Raw genomic sequence first — 25,051 nt, 5'->3', positions numbered from 1 at the left:
TGTGTAGTAACATCATAGATGTTTATCATTTCAAAACTTTGCAGTGTTTAACTAACCTCTCCACAGTACAACTATAAAACTTGCTTTAAAATGTAATATAAATGTTGTAGGTAAATGTCCCCCCCCCCCTCCCACAGGAGTGATTTTGTTTTTGCCATATCTGATAGATGTTATTGGATGTAAATGTAATTATTATAAACGGAGAACACAATCACAATAATGCAAGGAATGTATCAAGTTTTCTAGTAATAATAATAATAATAATAATAATAATCTCTAATAAAATTAGTGTATCAATCTTTGCGTCTGTAATAGTTGTGCAGCATGATTATTCGTTTTATTATATTTTCTGTGACGTTATCTCTGTACTAATATTGTTATTAATTTACTGCTATATAATAATATTTTGTAAAACGTTTCTACATTGTCGCAGTATATAGGCAGAACACTATGTATGGACCTATCATATTATATAAGTGGTAAATCAAATATTGAATAATTATTAATTAGGAATAATAACTGTATATCGAAGTTTTTCATACTATTTTATTTATAACTTCATGTTACAGTTTTGGTATGTTCCATTAGACGTTTGTCATAAACGCAGAATTTAAAGCCTTATTTTTACCGTGTGAGCAAAACATACGTGTATATTAAATGTCGCCTTCCATACAAGATAAGACATGTTGGTGAGATGACCTTGTACTGTGCTTCTATTTATTATGAGCGAATCACGACCGATCTTATCTCACTCGAGCGTGCGACATTCGACCGAGTTCAAGTGAGCGATTTAACTCCAATGCAGCACTCTGGTTCGTACTATTCACACATGAGGCCTATTACAACCATGATATTGTTTTCAACAGCTGTAAAAACCATGTCTGTAGTGACGAAAATCCATTTGCCATCCTCCTGTCTGGTCACCAACAACAATTCTCTAACTTGCAGCCTGGTATTGTACAGAATCATCTAATAAGACCTTATCTCTTGCCACTCCGTTACCTGTTTTGTATTAATATTTTGCAAACAAGTGCCACCAAATGCTGATATGATAGGCATTGTTTGTTATGAAAATCAAAACAGACTACAAACTTTCCTCAAACATAATTCTTATTCAAAATCTTCTGATGTCTGAAACAGGCATTTTCAACCATTGGTTCCCCATCTCAAAATACTCTATTTAGACTCCTCTATCACCTGTATTATTTTGATGCAAGAAGTTTCAGACACCCTGTATAAATACTGGCTTATACATCAACCCTTTTGTCAGACATAGCTTTGAAATGTGTAGCATAAATCTGGTACCAAAACAAGTCATCTAGCTTTTAACAGAACTCCAAAAGGGTTGATCATATACTAATAAACATATTCGTTTGTTTTCTTTTGTGCATATCAGACTTGATTGGATATTAAACAATTTACTTGTGTTTCTCAGAACAGCAAGATTTTCCTGAAACTTGCAGTGCAAGAGCTTTTAATGAGTTCTCGGCTCCAGAACAGCATCCTTTCTCTATTAATCGTCTTAACTGTTCCAGAGTTTTAAGGCACACAACAACACAACATGGTTCCCTGTTACTTGTTTCATTATTGTTGTTTTCAACTTCTGTGTCCCTACATTTCTTGGTGTTTTTACCACAGCAATTACAGCTGCCAGATATTCTATTTGTTTCTAACAAATTACTATTTTCAACATTTTTAGCTGCACTTTCGTTATGATCATTACCGAATGATGAACTACAGGAAGCTATACTACTATCCGAATTGCACCCCTCTCTGTTTTTCCTTGGCTCAGAACTTGTTTCGTAGGGGTAATTGGACTGTGTCACACCAACTGATTCAGTTAATGTTATATTATTTGTGGTCTGTACCAGATCATCTGTAGCATCATGTATAGCACCTGTAGATGATTCAACTGCTGAAGGTACAGTCAACGAATACAGCTCAGCACCTGGTTTGTTAGCACTTCTTTCCATCAACAGTTTCTTACAATGATGTGAATTTAATTTTTCATTACAATGTGTTTCAATTTCTGTGGAATCTTCTTCACGAACAGAAGATTGTGAACTTGTTTCTGAACTTAACCTCCTCTCTTTAGGAAGAACTTTTTTCCGTTTTCTGGGTTTACTGTTGTTGGATAAGATTTCTGGTGATTTTTCAGTCTCTGGTAACACACAACCTTGGCAGTCTTGGTGAGACGGATCACATTTACAAGGATTACACCTGCAAATATCTGCATCTGCTGTAATATCCTTCAAAACATTTCTCATCTCATCTCCCTTTTCTGCTACTTGGACATTTTCTGTATTAGGAATTGCAAAAATGATCTGATTAGTAGGTGTGACTAGATTTAAATCAGGTATAGTAGCAGTATGAGCAGCTATTGACCAAGTTTTCTCCTGTTTGTCTTCAGTTATGGGGAATACTTCAACAGAAGACTGGGTGCATGAGTAATCCATACCGTTCATCCAAGACGACGTTTCAACAGATTTACATGCTTCAAAACTGGACGAATCAGCAGTATCAGTAACAGCAACAGTACCTACATTTTTATCAGTTTTATCAGGATCAAGCACGACAGGAGCATCTTGGACGTGTAAAACAATTTTTGAATTTCTCATTTCTACAACATTTGGATCACTATCTTCAATTTGACTACAATCTACAACTGAAGAATTAAGGTAAGACATTACGTCATTTGGTATATTATTAGTACTCAAAGATGGAGAAGTGAGATACAAAACGTTTCCAGATGTTCTAGAACAATCAGATTGGTTTTCTGACGATCCTGTTTCTACCGAGGATGAAAACTGGATATCTTGTATTTGTCCAGAAGCAGAAAGGAGACTTAAAATCTCCACAGCTCTAGCGCCAGAAGCTTCAAAAATATTTGATGATGACGGATTTGTTTCGCTAGCCATTGACGCTGTCAATTGTATACCCTGTAGCTGACCACTTGCTGACAAAAGTCTCAAAATATCTGCTACTTGTTTACCAGACTCCACTCCCTGGTTGCCTGCTTCATCAAAGCCTTCAAAAGACATACTAGATGACGACTCTGCATTACTAACAACTGTACAGCTTGCAGTACTTTGATTGCTGAAACCAATAATGCTAGGAACTGAAGAATCATTCACAACAGGGCGATTTGACTCTAATGAAGTCATTTGGACTTCTTGTTTCATCTTACTAATAGATATAACATCTGGACCAGTAGATGTCATGCTGTGAATGATACTTTCATTACACTCAAGCACACCCTGTACTACATCTCCCGGTGTTGAGTACGATATGTCTGATATTTCTGGACTTATCACTATTGCATCTGCAGTGTCTATCACTGCAGATCCAAGAACACATTCAGACGTCTGTGCCAGGTCTGAAGATAAAGGAATTCCTGTAGAATTTGATGATGGTTCAGCACTGTTGCAATCTACTGTAGCAGGTACACTGCTTCCTGATAGGCCTTCAATTTCCATGACATCTCTTCCATCAGGTACTGAACTTATATTAATTTCAGTAAAAGGAATGAAAAATGCTGTGAAAAGAAAGAGAAATGTGGTTGAACATATATGCAAATAAGAATGAATGTATGTAGAAGGTAAAGGTAAAGGTATCCCCGTAACATGCCATGAAGGCACTTGGGGGGCATGGAGGTAGAGCCCCATGCTTTCCATGACCTCGGCACTAGAATGAGGTGGTGTGGTCGGCACCACGCTCTGACCGCCTTTTACCCCCGGGACAGACCCAGTACTCAATTTTATAGGAGGCTGAGTGAACCTCGGGGCCGTTCTGAAAGTTTGGCAACGAGAAAAAATCCTGTCGCCACCTGGGATCGAACCCCGGACCTTCCAGTCCGTAGCCAGCCACTCTACCAACTGAGCTACCCGGCCACCGAATGTATGTAGATAGTTAATAAAATTACCAATTTTCTTATTTCGACTTTCATAGCATCTCTATCAGCAAGCTGTAGATGTAATGGTACATACCAATTTGGAGTGTCCTTATTTGCACATCCACTGTTAAAATAGTGTCACAAAATGACACCTTCTAATTACTGTATACATTTCAGAAGTAGCATAACTAGACCCTCAATGATTAGGCATTTATAATACTTAAAATAGGCAGGCAAAAAAAGACAATTAAAACATTATAAAAGGAAAAACACGCAGGCAAAAAACGCAATTAAAACATGGAAAAGGCACTGTAAGTTTGGGAAAAGGTTACTACTTAGCTCACATGGTATTCATGTAACATATCTTGTTATTCGTTGCACATTACCACAAATTCAAAACCAGAATATTTAAAATAAAAAAAATAAGTGTAGCAATAAAACAACATGGGTTTAATGAAAAAGCTAAACGTACTCACTCTACAGTCTTCATTCCTAATTTTGCTTCTTAGAACTTAATTTTTTTTTTTTTTTGAAGAGCAGATAGATTTTAATAATACTTCGTTTTCCTGAATGTTCTTACAAAATTCCATACAAGATTGGTTAAAATAATACTTAGTAATTAGCATACATTTAAAAGTTTCAACATGTAATTAAGGTTAGGTGCTTGGCACAACTTTTTGTTCCCTGATAAAATGACTCATAGATACTGAATACGAAGAAAACCCATCCAATAATTTAGTAGAAATTGCTATACAAAGACAGACTAGAGCTAAATACAAATGCTTACTATTTTTTAACTTGTGTAAAACTGATTACATACATCTCCTTTAAACAGTGAAATTTATAAATGACGTCATATATTTTACTCTTTGGCATTATAAAGAAAACTTTTTGTGTGGAATTCAGAAAATGAACGTTTCTCTTTTTGTTTGGGTGTATACTAAATGATTTCATTCATGTAAGTCTTTTGTATACAGTTTAAAAATATAACAGTGGAAGCAATGGTTCTGGTATATTCTGATGTAAATTTGTTTCATTCTTAAGTAAGAGTAGCGAGGTTTCCTCTGCTACCAAGAATCAAAAATAAATGTATACACAAAATAAAAGTCATCAACCTTTAATCCACTTGTCTGAAATTCTATTTGTCCGCCTCTACTTCTGAAGGGAAAGAGAAATACTATGGAAATTTTAGATTTACAGTAAGCATAAATTTACCTTGAACATTTTCTTCTGAAGACACTGCAGTAACAGATAAGGTATTCTGCTCCTTTATACGACCTGATTCCACTCTATTAGGTTCACTATTATCTTCACTGCCTTGTAAAGGATCTGCTCCTTCCAACGGATCTCCATCACCTTCATTGTCAGATATTATTGCCTCTTCATAAACCTAGAAAAAGGAACAAATTAAAATGTTTTCTCTGTTGCTTTTAGCCATTTTACCATTTTTAAGCGCCATGAAGTATACAAATGTTCCTAATTCATCATGCATAATGTTTAGCATCGATAAAACTCGTGACAGACGAGTTGGACTCGCCATGGGATGACCTGACATTCAATTTACAGTTGAGGAAAACCTCGGAAAAACCGAACCAGATAATCAACACAATCAGGATTCGAACCCATGCCCAAATGTAGACTTGGATCAATGGGTAAATATGCTACTTCTTACGCTATGCCAGTGGTTAATCTACAATGTTCTTCAATGAGTTGGTAACACTGATTAAGTTACATGTGGTAAAATCTATTCATGTTTCCATAGCAACTTTCATTCTATGTTACAACTCTCCTCTCTTATCTTGACAGCTGTAATGCAGCCTTTTTCTTAATAACAAGTAAAGACTAAACAAAGACTGTTGTATGACTAGTCAGTAGATGGGTCAGGGTAATTTTGCTATAGTAGGATAATTTAGGTATATGTTAAAATTTATTTAACGAAACTTCGCCTAATCCTCATAAACATGCCAATTTAATATACTGGGTGTTTCAGAATTCATATGAAGGAATTTAAGACAAATGCTGTAAATAATATTAATAGACCATAATATTTAGAAACTCAAATTAATATTAAGCCACATGAAAAGGATTTATTTATAAAGCTAGGTTTTATTATATTTTATATGTTTAAAAACATAAAATACAAGTGATCTTGTCGGAATTTGAACCTTCAACCCCATACTTTAGATATACACACCTTAACCATTTGACCGCTTTGCTTCACTTCATACATCAGCTGCTTTTTATAACATGGCAATTCTCCTGGTTCTTCTGCATATTTCAGGTTAGTTTTTTCTCAAAAACTACAGCATTTTACGTCTGTACATTTTTATTCTTATTCTAAACAGTAACCTCTCATGTTTTCATTTCTCCTCAACATACATAATATATAATATTTAAACAGAAAAGAGAAAAGAATATTTCTTCATGGTATGAACCAGGCTTTTGGCCAAGAGCATGCTCAGTGTGGCATTCTTCGACTTAGAAAATAGTGAGTCACTCAACAATTATGTCCCCCATAGTATACACATAGTGGACTGATGGACAAATAAATATTCCGTGTTTTTTCTGCCTGATTTTAATGAGAGATATTTTTAATTTACAAAATAAGCCTTATCACGAACTTGAGTACTGATGGCATTTTTTTTACCTTGTTAATTAAACTTTTTTTAAATACTGTGACGGTTCTTCAGCTACACCAAAAATCCAAAAAAATAAGGAACTAGAAAAAACGAGAATGAATTCCAAAAAAGGAAAAATTCCAAAAATTAACAAAAACCTCCCTTTATTACCATTATCTCTTAGATAAGAATTAACAGGAAAAACATTCAACAAAAGGAATATTCTCTTTAATTACAATCTCTATCTTAAAAGGGAATTAACCAAAAACTTCCAACCAACAGTTACAACATCTCCTAACATTATAATGTCTCTCAAGGTAGACTCACAACAAACCTTAAGGAGAAAGAACAAATAACCAAAACTATTTCATTGGACAGCAACCCCTTTTACATAACTTTAAAGAAACTCCTAAACCATTCCTGTCTCATAACTCACAGCCACAGCCTGTAGTTCCGGTGTATACTTATCGGATAGGATCGTCAATTTAAGTTGCCTGATCTGTCCAGCTGCGCTAATTCTGCCTTCTTCATTGTCCGTCTCGAGCCAGTCAAAACACTCCCTTCACGTTCGAATCACGATCACTCTCCTATTCCCCTCCCCTCGATCATTCAAGTAAGAGGTGGAGGTGGATCGACACATGCGCACGACAGTAACTAAAGTTTCTGATACACCGGGAACGATGTTAGAAAATATATATAGAGGAAACAATGACTAATTTTTTCATTCTGTCGGATAACAATAAAAGACAAGCATACCGTAACAATACCTACCTAACCTGTATTCTGTCATAAGCTACATACACTCACCTACATTTGGGGTAATTTGATTTTATAAGGATTTTAATGCATGTTTTACTCCAATAATACACATTATAATCAAATTTCTTCTTCCAGGAGTTCTTATTATGACAAGAAAAGATCAACATACTTGAAAATAAAATAGAATCTTTCTAGAAAGTCACAGTGCTAACAAAAACTGATTAGGAAATGTTATCATGGTAATAAACTATGGGTCTCTAAATTTAAAAAGACTGTTTTATACTCAAATTACCCCGACCCAACTGTAGTACCGGTAATTGTAAAATACGAGAGACAGTCAAAAAGTAACCTTAATAACTGTTTTATTAATTGCATATGTACAATAAAGATACGGTCACACGTCGCTACTTTTGCAGCACTACTTTTATACTGCAGCTGCAAAAGTTGCGTGTCGTGTTCACACGTAAGCCAAAAGTAGCGCGCTGCACGCTACTTTTCGTGCTGCACAACCCGAGTGCAGCAAAAGTTGCAACTGGAGGTTGCGAGTCTGTTCACACGCAAGGCGCTACTTTTGCAGCCGCAGTCATGCTGCAGGTTCCCATCTCCGTGTTGACTTCTCAATATACATTTTGTGGTTATGTTCGCATTATTAAGAAACCCATGCAAAAAGCTTCCTTCTCTATTATTTGCTTTTCTGTCGTATCTAGTATTCAGAAATTGACATTATTTTTACTATAAAGCTTTTAAAAACGCCTATATACTTAAATGATAACCAACAGTATATTCACGTAATCAATGTTGGCAACCCTCCTGTTTGGAACTATGCTACGGAAAATTTAAAAAATGAATTATATCGTCATCAATTATGCTCAGACTGTGTTGTGTATTTAATAACTGTTACAAATAATTTATTTTCATCACATTTAACATTAAAATATATCCAAACAATGAAAGTATCATTGACACATTTGGATGGCAACACTGGTTGCAACCGCAGCAAAAGTTTCAACAAAACCGATATCAAAAATGCTGCGGCTGCAACCCTGAGAACCCTGTTCACACGTCGCTACTTTTAAGTTGCGCGCAGCATGGAAAAGTAGCGGGCAGCAGGTTCGGCAGCCGCTACTTTTCGGGTTGCACTGTTGTTCACACGTCGCAGTACAAGAGTTGCGCAGTTTTTTGTACTGCAGCGCTGCAAAAGTAGCGACGTGTGATCGTACCTTTTGACTACAAACACTTCATCACTTTTCAACATAGTCCCAACTATGTTCAATGCAAATGTTCCTGTTATACTATGTTAAAAGTGGTGAAGTGTTTGTAGTCTTACCGTACATATTCAATTAATAAAACAATTATTAAGGTTACTTTTTTACTTTCCCTCGTATTTTGTCTTACATTTTCACTGTTGCCAGCAGACTCGTGATGATGAAGCTTAGAGTGAGATTTGAGGCTGTGTGAAGTTGCGAATGCCCTCTCACAGTCTGAATGAGAGCAAGGATAAGGCCGCTCTCCAGTGTGAGTACGACTGTGTGTCTTCAGGTGGTGACTGGCTGTGAATGCTTTGCCACAACCTTCCTCCTGGCATCTGCACAATAAAGCACAGACTATTTTAGGTACATGACATTATAATACAGTGAACGATGAAAGAGTAATGGAACGGAGGAAAAATTCCCTCCGGCGCCGGGATTTGAACCCGGGTTTTCAGCTCTATGTGCTGACGCTTTATCCACTAAGCCACACCGGATTCCACCCTGGCGTCGGACAGAATCGTCTCAGTTTTAAGTTCCATATATTATAATACAGACTGTAGTTATAGGAGGATTACTAAGTCAATCTATGGAAGGAGTCAACAATTTTACAATCTTTTCCATATTATTCTTTGTCACAGATTTATGAGTAAATCCTAATAAACTGTTAAATATACTGACACCACTTACCACAAGAAAGTAAATATAACTCGTACAAAGAAACTTAATTGCAGTTAAAATTGGTGAGAAGTTACCAACTTGGAATGAAATATTCACTGGTGTCAAGACAAGGATAAGCACTTTCACCTCTTATATTCAATATACAGTATAATATTAGGTTGGTGCATAATTCCGTAGCGATTTTTCAAGTTTATTAACCCATCAGATACACATAAGAGAGAAGTTAATCATCAACAATACATTCTCCTTCACTATTTACAACAGTCTGCCAACGCTGGAGTAGTTTTTCGATTCCACGCCTGTAGAAATCGCGTGGTTTTGAGTCAAAGAAGTCGTCAAGCCATGTTCAGAGAGAATTTTCATCTGGAAAGGACATTCCTTGACAGTAGTTCGAAAGAGAGCGTAAAAGGTGAATATCTGAGGGCACAAGATCAGGTGAATAAGGTGGGTGCGGAATGATTTCCCAACCCAACTTCTGAATAATGTTTTGTGTCAGGTTAGCAGAGTGTGGATAGGCATTATCGTGGAGTAGCATCACTTCACACAGTTTTATTGGTCGTTTTTCTTGGATTGTATATGGAAGACGTCTCAGTTGGTGGCAATAAATGTCTGCAGTGATGGTCACAACTCGGGGAAGCAATTCGTAGTACAGCACACCCTTGCAGTTCAACCAGATGCATAACATTATCTTTTGTGGATGCGCGCTGACATTTGTACAGGGAGTTGCTTTTTTGTTCGGGCTCAACCATTCCTTTCTTTTCCTTAAGACACCTTTTCTCGTCACAAGTAACGATATTGGATAGAAATGTTCGATGCTGTTCACGAGCCAATAGATGACGAGCAAGCAAAGATGCACATATGGCCACTCGCTGATTTTTTGTGGTTTTGGCTTAGAGCATGCAGTAACCACACACCTGATCTTTTAACCTTGCCCACTGAATGCAAATGTCGTACGATTTATTTTATTTTATTGGGTTATTTTACGACACTGTATCAACATCTCAGGTTATTTAGTGTCTGAATGAAATGAAGGTGATAATGCCGGTGAAATAAGTCCGGGGTCCAGCACCGAAAGTTACCCAGCATATGCTCGTATTGGGTTGAGGGAAAACCCCGGAAAAAACCTCAACCAAGTAACTTGCCCCGACCGGGATTCGAACCTGGGCCACCTAGTTTCGTGACCAGACGGGCTGACCATTACTCCACAGGTGTGGACTTGTCTTACGATGGTGGAATGGTCACAGTTCATCACATTTGCCAGTTCTTGTGTACACTGACATGAAACATTGTGGATTAATGTGTTTAAACAGTCTTCATCAAACCTGAAGGTCTTTCTGAACGTGGAGTGTCACTAATGTCGAAAGACCCTCCTTAAAACGAGAAAACCATTTTCTTGCCGTGCTCTCTCCGATAGCATTGTCCCCATAAATGGCGGAAATGTTTCTGGTCACCTCTGCTGCTTTCACCCCTCTATTGAACTCAAAAAGAAGAATATGTCGGAAATGTTCCATTTTCTCCACTTGACACTCCATTTTCTAGCATCCAGGGTTCTACTCACTATCTACAAAAATGAAAACTTCGATATGTAAACTCATGCAAAACAATTGAACTTCAAATAAAAAATGACAATGATAAATAAAGCCATAGCAACAAGAGTACCAACACGCAAAACTTATGCACCAACTCAATATATCAAAGAAATTATCAGAGAATTCAGGCATATAGGACATGGTCAAATACTTGTAAATCGAAATTTATTTGTAAATGGCTTAATTTTCACAGACAATTTAAATTAGTAGTAGAAAAATATCTTCACACAGGTAAGGACATCATTATGACATCTAAGGTATGCTTCACAGATTTCATTTCCACCAATGAAAGAATGCACACACTTTCTGTTGAGGTGTCCACATCATCTTCACGCATCCTGATCATGTGCACCACAGATCGTATTTTTTATAAATTACCATAGATATCATCATCAAGGATTTCCAAACAGTATCTAATGCAACGAAAGTTATAAATGTTTGTAATGTTGAATCTATAAGCCAGACACGTGGTATACCCAAAGTCCCAGCCTGTGAATATGTTTTCTAAGGATGCAGTGCCACATCACTAAGCTCATCACAATCCAGATCTATTTTACAATATCACAATATTTTCGCTATATTTAGTATAAGCGAAAAAAAATTAAAATCATCTTCTTCTTCATCTTCCAAACTGCAGTTTGGGTATTTTTCCCATTCGGAACTGGTCAGTCCATCTCCGATGTGGTCGTCCTATATATCTGTGCCCACAGGAATTGTAGTAAAGAAAGTTAAAAGGCAATGGTATATGCTGACATCCTAAAAAATATGCTGAGAAAATAAAAATATATTTGAATCGCACTTTTTAGAAACGAACTAAGTCAAAATTTGCCATTTTTGTTTTTATTAGCCAAATGATTACTACTTCCAAGATACATTGATTGTAGAAGAAAGGAACTTACTCAGATCTTTCCATGTGTCGCTAACATCACTGTGATGTTTGTGCTACGGTAAAGAAAAGAACTAGGCCTAAGTCAGGAAGTTAGTGCGTTTCTTTACCATTTGGACATCGAAAATATGACAACATATCGTTTGCAACTCTGTTATAGTACATTAATTTTTGGTATAATGTTAGACTTGCGAACGAAACATGTTTAAACAGACAACAATCAATGTTTGTATAGGTAATTATAAAGTACCGGTAATAAGTTGTTTAAATAATCATTATTATTTTATTCTTGAAGTGTTTTCATAACAGAGAAAATTGTGTGCCTCAATACATGAGTCAGTAATTTCACTAAGATGACCCCTAAAATTCAAAGACATGATGAACGTTATCAGCATATTATAAACCTGCCCTTCCCCCAATTACCAGTTCAAAGAAGTCTTCTATATGAGGCAATTATAGGTTAATATATTTTGCATTCATGATCTTAAGTCCAACCAATGTGTGCTGCACATGTATTACGAAGGACAGGTTCAAAAGGGAGCCAATGATGTTTGTTCGTTTTTTAAATACTATTTTGATGAAAACATACACATGTTCTCAGATAGCTGCCCCGGCCAAAACAAAAATCATGCAATAGTTAGGTTTTGTCTTGGTCTGGCAGCTTCTGGAAGATTCAAAACTATAAAACATTATTTTCCTGAGCGAGGCCACTCCTTTCTCCCTTGTGATAGGGATTTTAGGATTTTCAGAAAAGCAATGACAGGGGCCGATAGGGTGTATACAATAAAAGAATATATATATATATATATATATATATATATATATATATATATTTTTAATCCAATGCCACCAGGTTGTCTTTTCGACATTTCTGGTCTTCTCTCCTGGCCGTGGCTTAGTTGTAACCCACTTCTGAGGTTGGGGTGCCTGGAAGGCGGAGTTACATTACCCCGATGATGTGATAGGATGATTATGATAATGTGGTGCCAGGAGAGGTCTTAAATCTAAACTTAACCTAAATTCCAGACCATGGACGAAGACAGGAATAATTCCCTTTAAGGAAAAATTCCTGTGCTCTAACCGGGAATCGAAATAAGCTTACAAAATGGACTCTGAAATACTGATCAGTAACTTTGATATGTGGTGGCCCAAATTTAAAAAAAATAATAATACCATATTGGAGAAAATTTCAAAGAATCCTCGTGAGAGAAAGGTTCATTTCACACCCTCTATATGAAAGGAATTCACATACGGCTCAGAAAGTCCTGGCATTGTAGAAGCTCGCCCATACATCAAGAGTTATATAAGCAATAGGTTTCACCTTGGGAAGGGGAATTTACGAGTTTGACACTGGAACTAATAAAGGCATATCAGAAGAAAAAGTTCCCATCAATGCCCAAAAGATTGAAAACCTTAAGAAACTAATGAAGGACGTCAGTGATGAAAATGCTGAAGCATTTTACGAAGAAATATTTTCATATTCTACGACGCAGGTCCTGGCGCACCATGAATGAGACCCACTAGTCATTTCACATGTGTTAATTTTTTTATGAAACATGTCCATTTTGAATTAATTTTTTGATTCAGAATATTATTTTAAAATTTCTAACAAGACAATTTAATCAAAATACATGTAGATCTGCGTTGAATAAATGTTGTTAACTTAATCTATTTATTTTGTTCTTTCAAAAACAATTTCCAGTGAAGAAAGGAACTAAGTCTCAAATTTAGAAATTTATGTATACCATTGTAGCACAAAATTTTCTTCAAAAGTCTGTTATCATTAAATTCAATCCCATATTATCTTTATATAATTTAAGTCTTAAATATTTTATTCTGTTATATGTGCATGAAAAAATGTTTTTATGCTCTCCTGAAAAGTAGCAAATTTTGACTTAGTTCCTTTCTAAAAAGTGCGATTCATTTATTTCAATTACGTTACAGAAGACATTACTTACTTGTATGGCCTTTCTTGTGTGTGAGTTCTCACATGTTTCTTCAAGTCACTGAGTGTTGTGAAGAACTTGACACAGCCTTGTGATTCGCAGTTGAAGGTGTTTCCGTTGTGAAGACGCTGGTGGGCTCGTAACCTGAACAAATCACACTACATTATACATCTTGATTACACAATTTTTAACACTGTATCACTTCGGAATATGTATGATAAGAACTTTCTTGTGTTAAATTTTAACGTACCTTGTTAACATGTTTCGACATATTTTCGGTCAGATTACACTACATTACTAAAATTAATATGTATATCTTGAGAAATAAGCCACATCATTAATAAGTTCCACTATAAAGTAATCAATCAATCTTCTTAAGCCACATCATTAATAAGTTCCACTATAAAGTAATCAATCAATCTTCTTAATGTAACCAGATGTCTGTTGACAACATAAAGTCCACTACAGTCCACTGTAGTCTTTTCAGTTCTTGTTTTTCACAAGAAATGAGGGGTATTTTGATTGGTGTTCATTATAGATGCCTGCTGCTAGTAGCCAGAGTTGGGGTGTAGTCAATATATACTGCAGGGCTGTCTCTTCTGCAACTGATACTGATGATTTTAACTTATTTCTTTTGTGGTTTATGGATGGACAGTATAGAATAATGTGTTCCAGATCTTCATCATGATTATTACATCACAGACAAGTAGGAGTATCAGAAAGGTGAAATTGGTGTAGGTACAATTGTGGGACAATGTGACCTCATCTGTTCTGGCTCTTGTTAAAAATGTTTGAACATGTCTGAGCAAGTTTTTGTACATTTCCAGATCCTATGGTTTCTTTTGAAAAAGGATGAAAACAAACAAACAAACAAACAAAACAACACGCACGCTCTCTCTCTCTGTTCTGCCAAATGGCAGGTCTTTCACTGCAAACCCAGCTTTCTCCAAATCTTTCCTATTTTCCGCTTTTCTCTTTGTCTCCGCATATGATCCATATATATTAATGTCGTCTATCATCTGATATCTTCTTCTGTCCTGAACTGTTCTCCTGTTCCAGTGCATCTTCAGTAGGCAGTTTCTTCTCAGTGAGTGACTCAATCAATCCCTTTTTCTCTTTCTGATCAGTTTCAGCATCATTCTTTCTTCATCCACTTTTCCAACACAGCCTCATTTCTTATTCTGTCTGTCCACTTCACACACTCCATTTTTCTCCATATTCACATTTCAAGTACTTCTATTCGCTTCTCTTCACTTCGTCGTAATGTCCATGTTTCTGCCCCATACTATACCACACTCCACACAAAGCACTTCACCACTTCACTAGTCTCTTAGTTCTTTTTCCAGAGGTCAGTAGAAGATGCTCCTTTTCCTATTAAAAGGTTCCTTTGCCATTGCTATTCTCCTTTTGACTTTCTGGCAGCAGCTCATGTTACTGCTTATAATGTGAATGAATTTTATGGTAATTATGTGGTGGTTTTATATTTTTATCCTATTTTAAATTATGACGGTGCCATATTATGCTGTAGTGTCATTTGCCGAATTAAACCAACTGAATTAAATCAATTCAATTCAAATTATTAAATAAAATTAGTTTCTTTCATTTTTACCTGTACAATGTGCTGAAAGCTTTTTCACATCCTTCATGCAGACACTCGAAAGGTTTGACCTTCGTATGAACTCTTATGTGTATCTTTAAACTGTATGATGTAAGGAAGGCTTTTCCACATCCAGGTTCAGTGCATTTAAATCTATACTCGCCTGAAAGAAAATATTCACAATAAGTAAAATAACTTTAAAATTACTAATAGAGTAATTCTTAAACTGGATATTCTCATATTGCAAGTATTCACGAACAGATAGTAAAGTATATTCTCGCTACAAAAAAAGTAATAGTTAGAATAATAGTAGGTGCCAAATCTAGGAAATCGTGTAGGACCACTTTTAAAAAACTACAAAATAATGCCCATGGCTTGTCAGTATATTTTTTCATTAATAAACTTCCTCGTACATCATCGTGAATACTTTGTAACTTATTCAATAGTTTCATATAAATCGGTTCAGCCATTATCGCGTGAAAATGTAACATACCCTTGTGTGTCTTCATGTGCGTCCTCAAATTACCCACTGTACTGTATGTGCGACTGCAACCATCATATTCACATCTATATCTTTTAATTTCTCTTGTATTTGTTGCCGGGTCAGTAGTCTCGATTGTTATGGTGGCATGAGATGGGTTTTCCGGCATAGATCTTGATTTACCGGGATTGATATGCATGTAAATCTGATCTGAACTAATTGTATGATGTATGTAACTGCAAAACACAAAAACATATCCACTTACTAAAAATTTTAATGTGCTTCTTAAAAAGACAACACAATAATAATACAAAAATATCATCTTTCACACCATTTGAAAATTGTACTTTCTACCAACAATGTTTTAGCAAATAAAAAGCAGTAAACAAATAAATATTTTGCGTAATTATTTTTTTTTGCAACAAAATCTTAACCCCACCATTTTGCACAAATAATTTACGTCCTGAGTTGAGATTATTTTATTACGTAGCAAAATTATATCAAGAACCTACGACACTTTGCACATTACCCTTTCATCGTACAAAATGCACCCTTTTACATTTCTATATACAATGATTATACTTATAAGAAATTAAACGCCCACAAAGGGGGCGTAACGTTATATGAAAATTTAATCAAGGTTAGAAGCAGTGGTGATTCTCCACAAAACTACCATATCCAAAAGGTGTCTTTCTTTCTTCTGTAAATGAACAGAAAATTAATACATTAACATTATTTTATAGTGGATTTTACCCAGCATTTTCATCATGCCCTTCAAGTTTCCCAATATAACTAGATGATTCAGGATTACTCTCATCGGACAACCTAGAGGTTGTATATACTGGCAACTGTTCAAATACACGTCCAAATGTTGGTATATCAAAGTTCTCATCGATACATTCTTGTAAAATATTATCTAACGATGTGTCATTTCGTTCTTCTTCGTTTCCAAGTTGAAATTTTGCTTCTGTCCATGTCGCCATATTTGTTAGTTGTTACATGTAGCAATATTACCAACATTACAAATTTGAACATTTAAAAAAATTGGATAATATATTACATTAAATTAAAAACATTCATAAAATGCTTGTAAGTAATTTCTGGGTATAAATCAGAGCCATTTATATACGAAGATGGACCTGGTATAAATTGATTAAGACATATTCAGAGCTACCAGAATTTCGCTAATATATATCCCATTGCATTAACAAAAATTCTCTTCCTTAATCCAACTTATAAAATTGTAGTATCCCTTTCATTGTTACGAAGGTTACGAAGTACAGATAACTAATTTTTGTATCATACTTTAATCATATTTATATTTATTTATTTCATAATCGTGTGTTTATAGTACACAATTTAAACATTTATATAATATCCTCACAGTGCAGAATATCGTCGCTGAAAATAAATATACAACTTCATATTATTTAAATAATTATATTCTGAACGTTTTTAGCATTAATGACCATTATTCAGGGATTGAGTCCTTTGTAATATGCTCACTGCTGTTTCATCTCACATTTAACAAGATTTTTGACCAACAATAAACATAACGTCTTTGAATAATTTTATTGTTCACCCTAGATCATATATGTAACAGATAACTCCTCGCTACGTTAAAATCGGCAGCACTTTGAAGAGAACAACCACCAGGATCGCCACCCGTCCGCCGTAAACGAACACGAGATGGCAGCACAGTCGCTAATGCAATTCAAATGGGAGTTATGACGTGACTCCTTATGTAACAACTAGATGGCAGGGTAGTAAACCTGACAAAAGTTGTTAACCTCAAACCCTATAAGCCCGACATATCTGTTACATATATGATCTAGGTTGTTCACGAATAGTGGAACAGTCAAAGTAATGCAAGGAACAAGGATGCTCGCTTAAAACAACACAGAACAATATAATTATAAGAATAATTAATGTTCAAAATTATTATGTTTTACTGAGACAAAGTACTCTGAAAATACGACATTAACTTGAACAGTTTTTGCATGCAGAAGACCAAGGTTTGAGTTCGTCGGACTTACGTGGGATTTGTGTTTCATGAACACGCTATAGAAGAAAACGTTTCCGGGATTTTTAGCAAACATTTTTAATTTATGATATTCTGCGGCACAAAATTATCAACATTTTGTATGGCCAAACAGGGGAAACAAAAACCTATTATGAAAAGAAAACATCAAATTTGTCACGGTCATGCGTACCGTGGCCACGCATGCGTACTTTGTGACGTGTTGAGGTGCTGTTGGTATGATTGGGTCTCTTCATGTGTATAACTGTTGGTAGAACTGTTTGGTATTTCTACGCGTGCTCTGCTGTCGGTCGTGGAAATTTCTTTTTCCGGTTAATCTGCCAACATGGTGAGTGTTTTATATACTAAATTTAGTATCTGTATTCATCCTTTGTTGTTTTGTTAATAACGATGTGCCTTACGTTCGCAAGAAAACTTCTACATATTATCTTTAACTCTCTGTAGTTTCTAGTTTAGAGGAATTGAAGCATGTCGTATAATAATGAAATGAAAACAACCTGCCCCTTCGGTATGCATAGTAGCCTCTGGTATGTTTGTGATATATACTATGAAAGAATAACGAATGTGTGTGTTTTAGCTGCCATTAGATTTGCTGGATGTAAGATGTTCTGTTTACTATATACGAATTTTGAACTTCGTTTTTCAATTTCATAGGCTCGTGGGCCAAAGAAGCATTTGAAGCGTTTGAATGCTCCAAAAGCATGGATGTTGGACAAGCTGGGTGGAGTGTATGCTCCACGTCCAAGCACGGGCCCACATAAACTAAGGGAGTCTCTTCCGCTGGTTATTTTTCTTCGCAACAGGCTGAAATATGCTCTCACCAATTGCGAAGTAAAGAAGATTGTAATGCAGCGACTAATTAAAGTTGATGGTAAAGTGCGTACGGATCCAAACTATCCAGCTGGTTTTATGGGTACGTAATATTGTTTTCGAGTGCATATTAATAATTTTAAGAATAATTAAACTTTGGTGCTGATGTGGATTCTGTGGAAAAACTGTAGTATACGGTTACCTCACTGTCAACAATTTATCTGAAATTACAAAAAAAAAAAGTAGCTGTGTTTGTCGAATGTGGATCATCATGCTTACGAAAAGGCACTTTTCAGTGCGAGTAAGTTATTTTGTGTCATTATTCATGCGTGTTATTGTTGCAGATGTTGTAACAATTGAGAAAACTGGAGAGTACTTTAGGCTGATCTATGACGTTAAGGGACGTTTCACTATTCATAGAATTACTCCTGAAGAGGCCAAGGTAAGTGAAATTCGTGTTTTGTGTTGTGGAAATATATACAAACTCTTAAGCTTGCTTTGCGGTTTTAAATGCTATTCATTGTGGAATATTTTGAGTTGAATTAGGTGTTCGGGTAATCTATCATGTTCACATGTCAAGTTCCAGGACATGGTGGATTACTCAAAAGCCTTATTCCAATCAGTCACCATGAAAGCCTAAAAACTCGTAATTATATAGGCCTATCTCTGTTCTAGCAATAAATTATTATTATTATTATTATTATTATTATTATTATTATTATTATTATTATTATTATATAAAACCATAGTTCCCCACAACAATCTACGCATATGTTTTTATGATGAAAATTTAATACAGAATAATTATTGTACATGCTCAGAACTTCTAAAATCTATGGAGAGGCTTTCCTCCGGAATTACGGAACTGGAAAACACACATAGCTAAATATATTACTCCTAAATTAAGCTCTGCCTGTTATGTATTAAGATCTTCTATTAGGTTTTTAATGTGTCAAAGATTGCATATGCTTTAGAAAGAAAGGAAAGCGTGTAGTGTACAGTTACGTTTAATGCAAAGTGTTGGTTTGTCACATCACATGACTCATTTGGCACAGGCAAGAAATGTTTTGATGTCAATATTATAGAACATCTAGTTACGAGTTACTTGCTGGAGGATTCTGAAAGAACTTCACAATAATTTAGTACAGTATTAAAACCAATAATTGTACTTTTTGGATAGGATTGCAACATGAAATACAGAGCTTTCCCAGATTAACACATTTTCTTCTCTTAAAATACCAAAACATAAGGGGTGGGGAAGGATATTTGCTTTCATTGATGATAAGTGAGTTTTAAGGCACAAATAACTGCTGATAATGTGAATGATTTCTTACTCATCTGAGGAAGCATTAATTGTGTGTGAAGGTGTGCAAGCTGGTTCTCGACTCTTTTTACATTCCTTTATTTTACATCTTCCATTCATAATGAAATCAGCCTATGATAATTTGGTAATTTCCTGGAAGACGGGCAAAATCAAACATGGCTGACGAAAACTACCAAAACGTTCTGCCAACTATGAAGTTCAAATGTCACCAAACATTACAAAATCAAACATGGAAAATCAAACATATATTCATATTTTTAAGGAAGAAAAAGCCTTTCAAAAAATGAAAATATGTTTAATTTTTCACCTCTGATTTTTATGGTGTTTGGTGGCATTTGAACTTCATAGTTGGTAGTACTTTTCTGGCAGTTTTCGTCCGCACTTTACCCCTACAAATCACTAAAACACAAAACAAAACAATAATTTATCACCTAATCAAACAAAATTTAATCCTCATTGACGTCTTCAAAGACAACCACTTCACTTGCATTATGACACAGGCTTCAAGGCAATCTAAACTTAAAGCATGCAGCCAACAAAGAACTAAACCACCACTTTGTCGTACAGTCAAGTTCACATAACTAAACCATGTATTTACACAAAATGAAATTCTCTTTGAACTCTTATTACACCTTAACTTGTACGGAGAATTCAATGAACAATTCCTTGGAATCACAGGAACAGTTTTCTCGTCAACAATCGATACAATTTTTATTCACCAGCGAAAGAACTGAACCAAAATCGACATAAAATTTAATGCTCTGTTCTATGTTCACACATCTTTCACAAATATCATGTTTACCCATCAGACACAATATAACACCACTCACGTCAAACAACCAAGAACAACTTACTGACGTCATTATCCATTCAAAATTAACGAAAATTCTAGAACACATGACAACTATAACCAATCAAATCGAAGGAAAATCATAAAATGACAAACTTCCAATAGCTTTAGCCAGCAAAACCGTATAACACCACTCACTTCAAACAACCAAGAACAATTAACAACGTCATTACCCATTCAAAATTAACGAAAATTCTAGAACAAATGACAACTATAACCAATCAAATTGAAACATCATCAATGCGACACCTCGTATAAAAACCTAGAACTAACATATAAAAGTCACTAAAAATCACTAACATTTAACTCTAAAGTAAAAAAGTTGGTAATACTTAGTACATCCAACCAGGTGCCCGTCTTCTATGAAATTACCGATAATTTTGTTTATAAATCTGTCTTCTGGGATCGATTCCCACTTTTTTTTTCGGTAAAATAAAACTGGCTGGTATACAGATGGATTTTTTGGGGATTTGTTTCGAGATATTACGTTCTTAATTGTCTTCTGTCTATGGAAAGCGTTACTCTGTAGACTATTGGTGCGCTTACATTATTGTGTAACTCTTTCTGATTCCAGTACAAGCTCTGCAAGGTGAAGAGAGTGCAGACTGGTCCAAAGGGAATTCCCTTCTTGGTTACTCATGATGGAAGAACCATTCGCTACCCTGATCCAGTCATCAAAGTAAATGATACAGTTCAGCTGGACATTGCAAACTCGAAAATAATGGATAGCATCAAGTTCGACTCTGGTAAGAAAATTTTTCTCCTTTAGCAGCAAGAATTAAGCCTTAGATCTTGTTCAGTCTCCAAAATAGAGCTGGCTCCCTTTCATATCATGTCTTGTCTTAAAAGCATGGGATTATGTAGTGTTTGTTCACAAGAAGGAATGGAATGGAAAGGTCAGACATCGAAAGCAGTTGATAGCAATAGTCCTGTTTTATTGGTGGTAGGTTTAGTCCGTGAACTGTATTAATGCAGTGTTAGCAACCAATTTATTTAAAAGTTGTCTACAGTTTATGTTGGATGATCTTACTCTGAACACCACACTTTGTTTTCTTTGCAGGCAACTTGTGCATGATCACCGGAGGCCGTAACTTGGGGCGTGTTGGCACAGTTGTGAATAGGGAACGCCATCCTGGATCGTTTGACATCGTTCACATTAAAGATACCCAAGGTCACACATTCGCCACAAGGTAAGATGGCAATATGTAGAGTGTGCAAGAAATTTGCGATTTTAAACTCCCAAGGAAACAGTTAATGAATTCATGTGGAAACATTCCATTTTAGAGGTGATCGCATAACTTTCGAGTTTAGTGTTATGTTTTGGTTCCATTTATTATTATTATTAAAAGGCTGTCCATTACTAAATCTCATCTCATCTGCATTTCATTACTTGTAGGTTGGCAGGTCTGATGTTACATGTGCTCTGCGATTGTCGAGAATGACATGACATTGTATTTCACCAATAGGCCTACAGTTAAATGCTTGGTTGCACTATATAAAAGATTTTCATTTCAAAACTTCCCAGTCTAAATAACTAATTACTTAAATTGAATTCAATTTAAACAAAAAACTTGTCACTTTAGATATTGAAGGGAAAGTCTGAAACTAGGCTTAATTGCATTTTAGATTTCATCCCCCAATTTCAAATGGCATCGCTATATTTTTATCTATACTAATAATAAATCTGTAGCCGAAATATTTCTGGTAATTTTCGATTTTCCAAAAATGATTGGTCCTAACATACATAATTAACCGCCCTGAAACCGAAAATAGCTTTTTTGAAATTTTTGTTTGTATGTCTGTCTGTCTGGATGTTTGTTACCTTTTCACGCAATAATGGCTGGACCGATTTATATGAAAATTGGAATATAAATTAAGTTCGTTGTAACTTAGAATTTAAGCTATATGGCATTCAAAATATTTTATTTAAAAAGGGGGCTATAAGGGGGCTTGAATTAAATCGAAATATCTCCCTTATTATTAATTTTCATGGAAAATATTACATGACAAAAGTTTCTTTAAAAATAATTTCCGATAAGTTTTATTCTATGCAAAATTTTGATAGAACTGATATTTAATGAGATAAATGAGTTTCAAAATTACAATAACAACGCCATCTAAGGCGGTGTAATGAAATAAAAAACAAATGACTTCATCTATAAGGGGCCTTGGACAACAACAATCGAAAGCTATGAATCATAGCCTACAGAGAATGTTTCTGTGTCTGTATGAAGTAATATCGGAAGCAAAATTAACCGATTTGTATAATTAATTATTAATTCACCATTGGAAAGTGTAGTTTCTCTAGATGGACATAATGCTATAATGTTATTACAGTAACTTCTGAGTGAATCGAGGACAGGTAAGATTAAAATAGCTTCTTATGCACAGAAAACTTGATAGGCTATTCTGTACATTTCTGTATTTCCTAAAATAATTTTTATGACCAAATGAGTGGTCTCTGGATCAAAGTGATCGCATTTTAAAATTTTAATACAATTTAAATTAAGTAACATAATAAACGATTTATCCTTCTATCAAACACGAATGTTCCCTGGATCAAATGTCCTATTTTAATTGAGGGGCTTAGAACAAAAAGCAAGTAAGTGACATTAAAAAAATGAGTTAAGTGCGTGTTGTGATAGCCCAAAAGGATGTTTCTTTGGGATAAAATCAGGTAAGAGATCACACTGTGCAGTGCTGCTATATGGGCATCATTTCACCAAGCTAGTGTATAATATTCCATTGCATGTAGAACTTTAACTGTAATTTACTCAAAACTAGGTTTCTGTCACTTACCTGCTTTTTGTTCTAAGCCCCTCAATTATGTAATTACTTTATATTTATTTCTAACGGGTGCAGCGGAGCGCACGGGTACGGCTAGTACTTAAATATGAAAGAGCATTTAATTGTTTATACAGCTCATTCATTTGTTTTCGCATTTTTTGTTTTCTGTTGTCGCGTGGAAACCTGTATTTTTGTTATTGTTGATTAGAGCTGAAGAAAATATAGCTACAAAAACTTCTTGAGCATTTCATGTAATAATTGTGTTTGTGTATTAAATTATTTTAAAATGGTGTATACCCTTTAAGAGAGAACATAAATCATCCTTATTGATTAAATTTAGGAAATTACACAAAATAAGCTGTGTTTTCATTCTACAATCAACTGATAAACAAAAATACAAGTTGCCAGGCGATGATAGAAAACAAAAGAAGTGAAAACAAATGAATGAGGTGTATGAACAATTGAATTCTCTTTCATATTTAGCCTAAGTATAAAAATATATGGATGCCATTATTTGAGATTTCAAAGTGGTGGTGGCTGGGGTTGGGAGGCGAAATCTAAAATGCAATTAAGCCTGGTTTCAGACTTCCTTCTCAATAACTAAATTGGCGTGTTTTTTGTTTAAATTGAATTCAATTACATAGTTATTTAGACTGGGAAGTTTTGAAATGAAAACCCTGTATGTTTTATATCTGATCTGAGTTCTACCTTAGAAGACTCTGAAATGAATGTGTGTGTTCAATATATGTTCTTCTATCTAATATTATTTGAGGAAACTAATTTTTCTGTTTCTATCACAGGTTGAACAACGTGTTCATAATTGGCAAAACTACGAAGCCGTACGTGTCACTGCCACGTGGCAAGGGTGTGAAGTTGAGTATCGCAGAAGAGAGAGACAAGAGGCTTGCTGCAAAAGCTGCATCTGGATAAAAAAAAATGTTATTTGTCATACAATGATGAAACAATAAATATGGTTTCATTGTGATCTATTTTATAGTTTTACCAGATAAATTCATTTTCATAATTACTGTGGGTTTTTCTCCATTTCAATTAAATCATTAACAGATCAGACATTTTCCCCTCCCTTGGATGTTAGCAGTAATAAGGGTTGGATCAGCTGAAGCAGATTCCTTACGATCCAATGTTGCCAAACCTCTTAGCTAGAGAATGTAGCAGTCTATTGTAGTGCACATCAGTGTTGCCATCTCTACTGATTTAACAGGAGATTTCCTGTTTTTCCATTGAATCTACTGCTCTACTGATTTTTTGTCAAAAGTCGGAATTTCTCCTGTCTTTTTGGCATGCTCCAGTCACCTAGTTCTATCCCTGATTTTCAACTCATTACTTTAGCACACATACCTATATTATGTCACCATGTCTTATTTTTGCATCTTATACACATGTCAATGTTTTCATTTGTCTCCCAGCTCATAATGCGTCGCCACAATGATGCTTACAAGAAGCAAGGAGTCGTCTCTCGCCTGGAGTCCAGCGGCGGACTATGATATCTGCACACAGCAGATAAAGACAGTGTTTTATACAC

General features: G+C 35.2%; 2 protein-coding genes and 1 non-coding gene across 3 annotated transcripts; 1 reads left to right on the top strand and 2 right to left on the bottom strand.

Moving 5' to 3' along the window:
• Window positions 1–1,189: 1,189 nt before the first annotated feature.
• Window positions 1,190–16,772, bottom strand: LOC138704652 (metal regulatory transcription factor 1-like). The gene is made up of 7 exons (XM_069832753.1): window positions 16,450–16,772; window positions 15,709–15,932; window positions 15,228–15,378; window positions 13,631–13,762; window positions 8,665–8,854; window positions 5,108–5,282; window positions 1,190–3,535 (listed from the first exon to the last, which is right to left on the bottom strand). The coding sequence occupies exons 1-7, from the start codon at window positions 16,677–16,679 to the stop codon at window positions 1,419–1,421; spliced, it is 3,219 nt and encodes a 1,072-aa protein (XP_069688854.1). The 5' UTR covers window positions 16,680–16,772; the 3' UTR covers window positions 1,190–1,418.
• TRNAY-AUA (transfer RNA tyrosine (anticodon AUA)) lies at window positions 8,942–9,013 on the bottom strand. The gene has a single exon. It is a non-coding gene; the product is annotated as a tRNA-Tyr (tRNA).
• A 1,162-nt stretch (window positions 16,773–17,934) lies between the features above and the next one.
• On the top strand, window positions 17,935–24,535 carry RpS4 (ribosomal protein S4). Its single transcript, XM_069832752.1, has 6 exons — window positions 17,935–18,065; window positions 18,392–18,650; window positions 18,892–18,989; window positions 21,296–21,467; window positions 21,782–21,911; window positions 24,309–24,535. Exons 1-6 carry the CDS (start codon window positions 18,063–18,065, stop codon window positions 24,436–24,438), a joined length of 792 nt encoding a protein of 263 aa, XP_069688853.1. The 5' UTR covers window positions 17,935–18,062; the 3' UTR covers window positions 24,439–24,535.
• The last annotated feature ends 516 nt before the right edge of the window (window positions 24,536–25,051 follow it).

This window comes from Periplaneta americana, chromosome 8 (assembly GCF_040183065.1).
Source record: "Periplaneta americana isolate PAMFEO1 chromosome 8, P.americana_PAMFEO1_priV1, whole genome shotgun sequence".
NCBI classification, from domain to species: domain Eukaryota; kingdom Metazoa; phylum Arthropoda; class Insecta; order Blattodea; family Blattidae; genus Periplaneta; species Periplaneta americana.
Note: the sequence above shows the minus strand (reverse complement) of the source record. Positions and strands in the feature narration are given on the sequence as shown.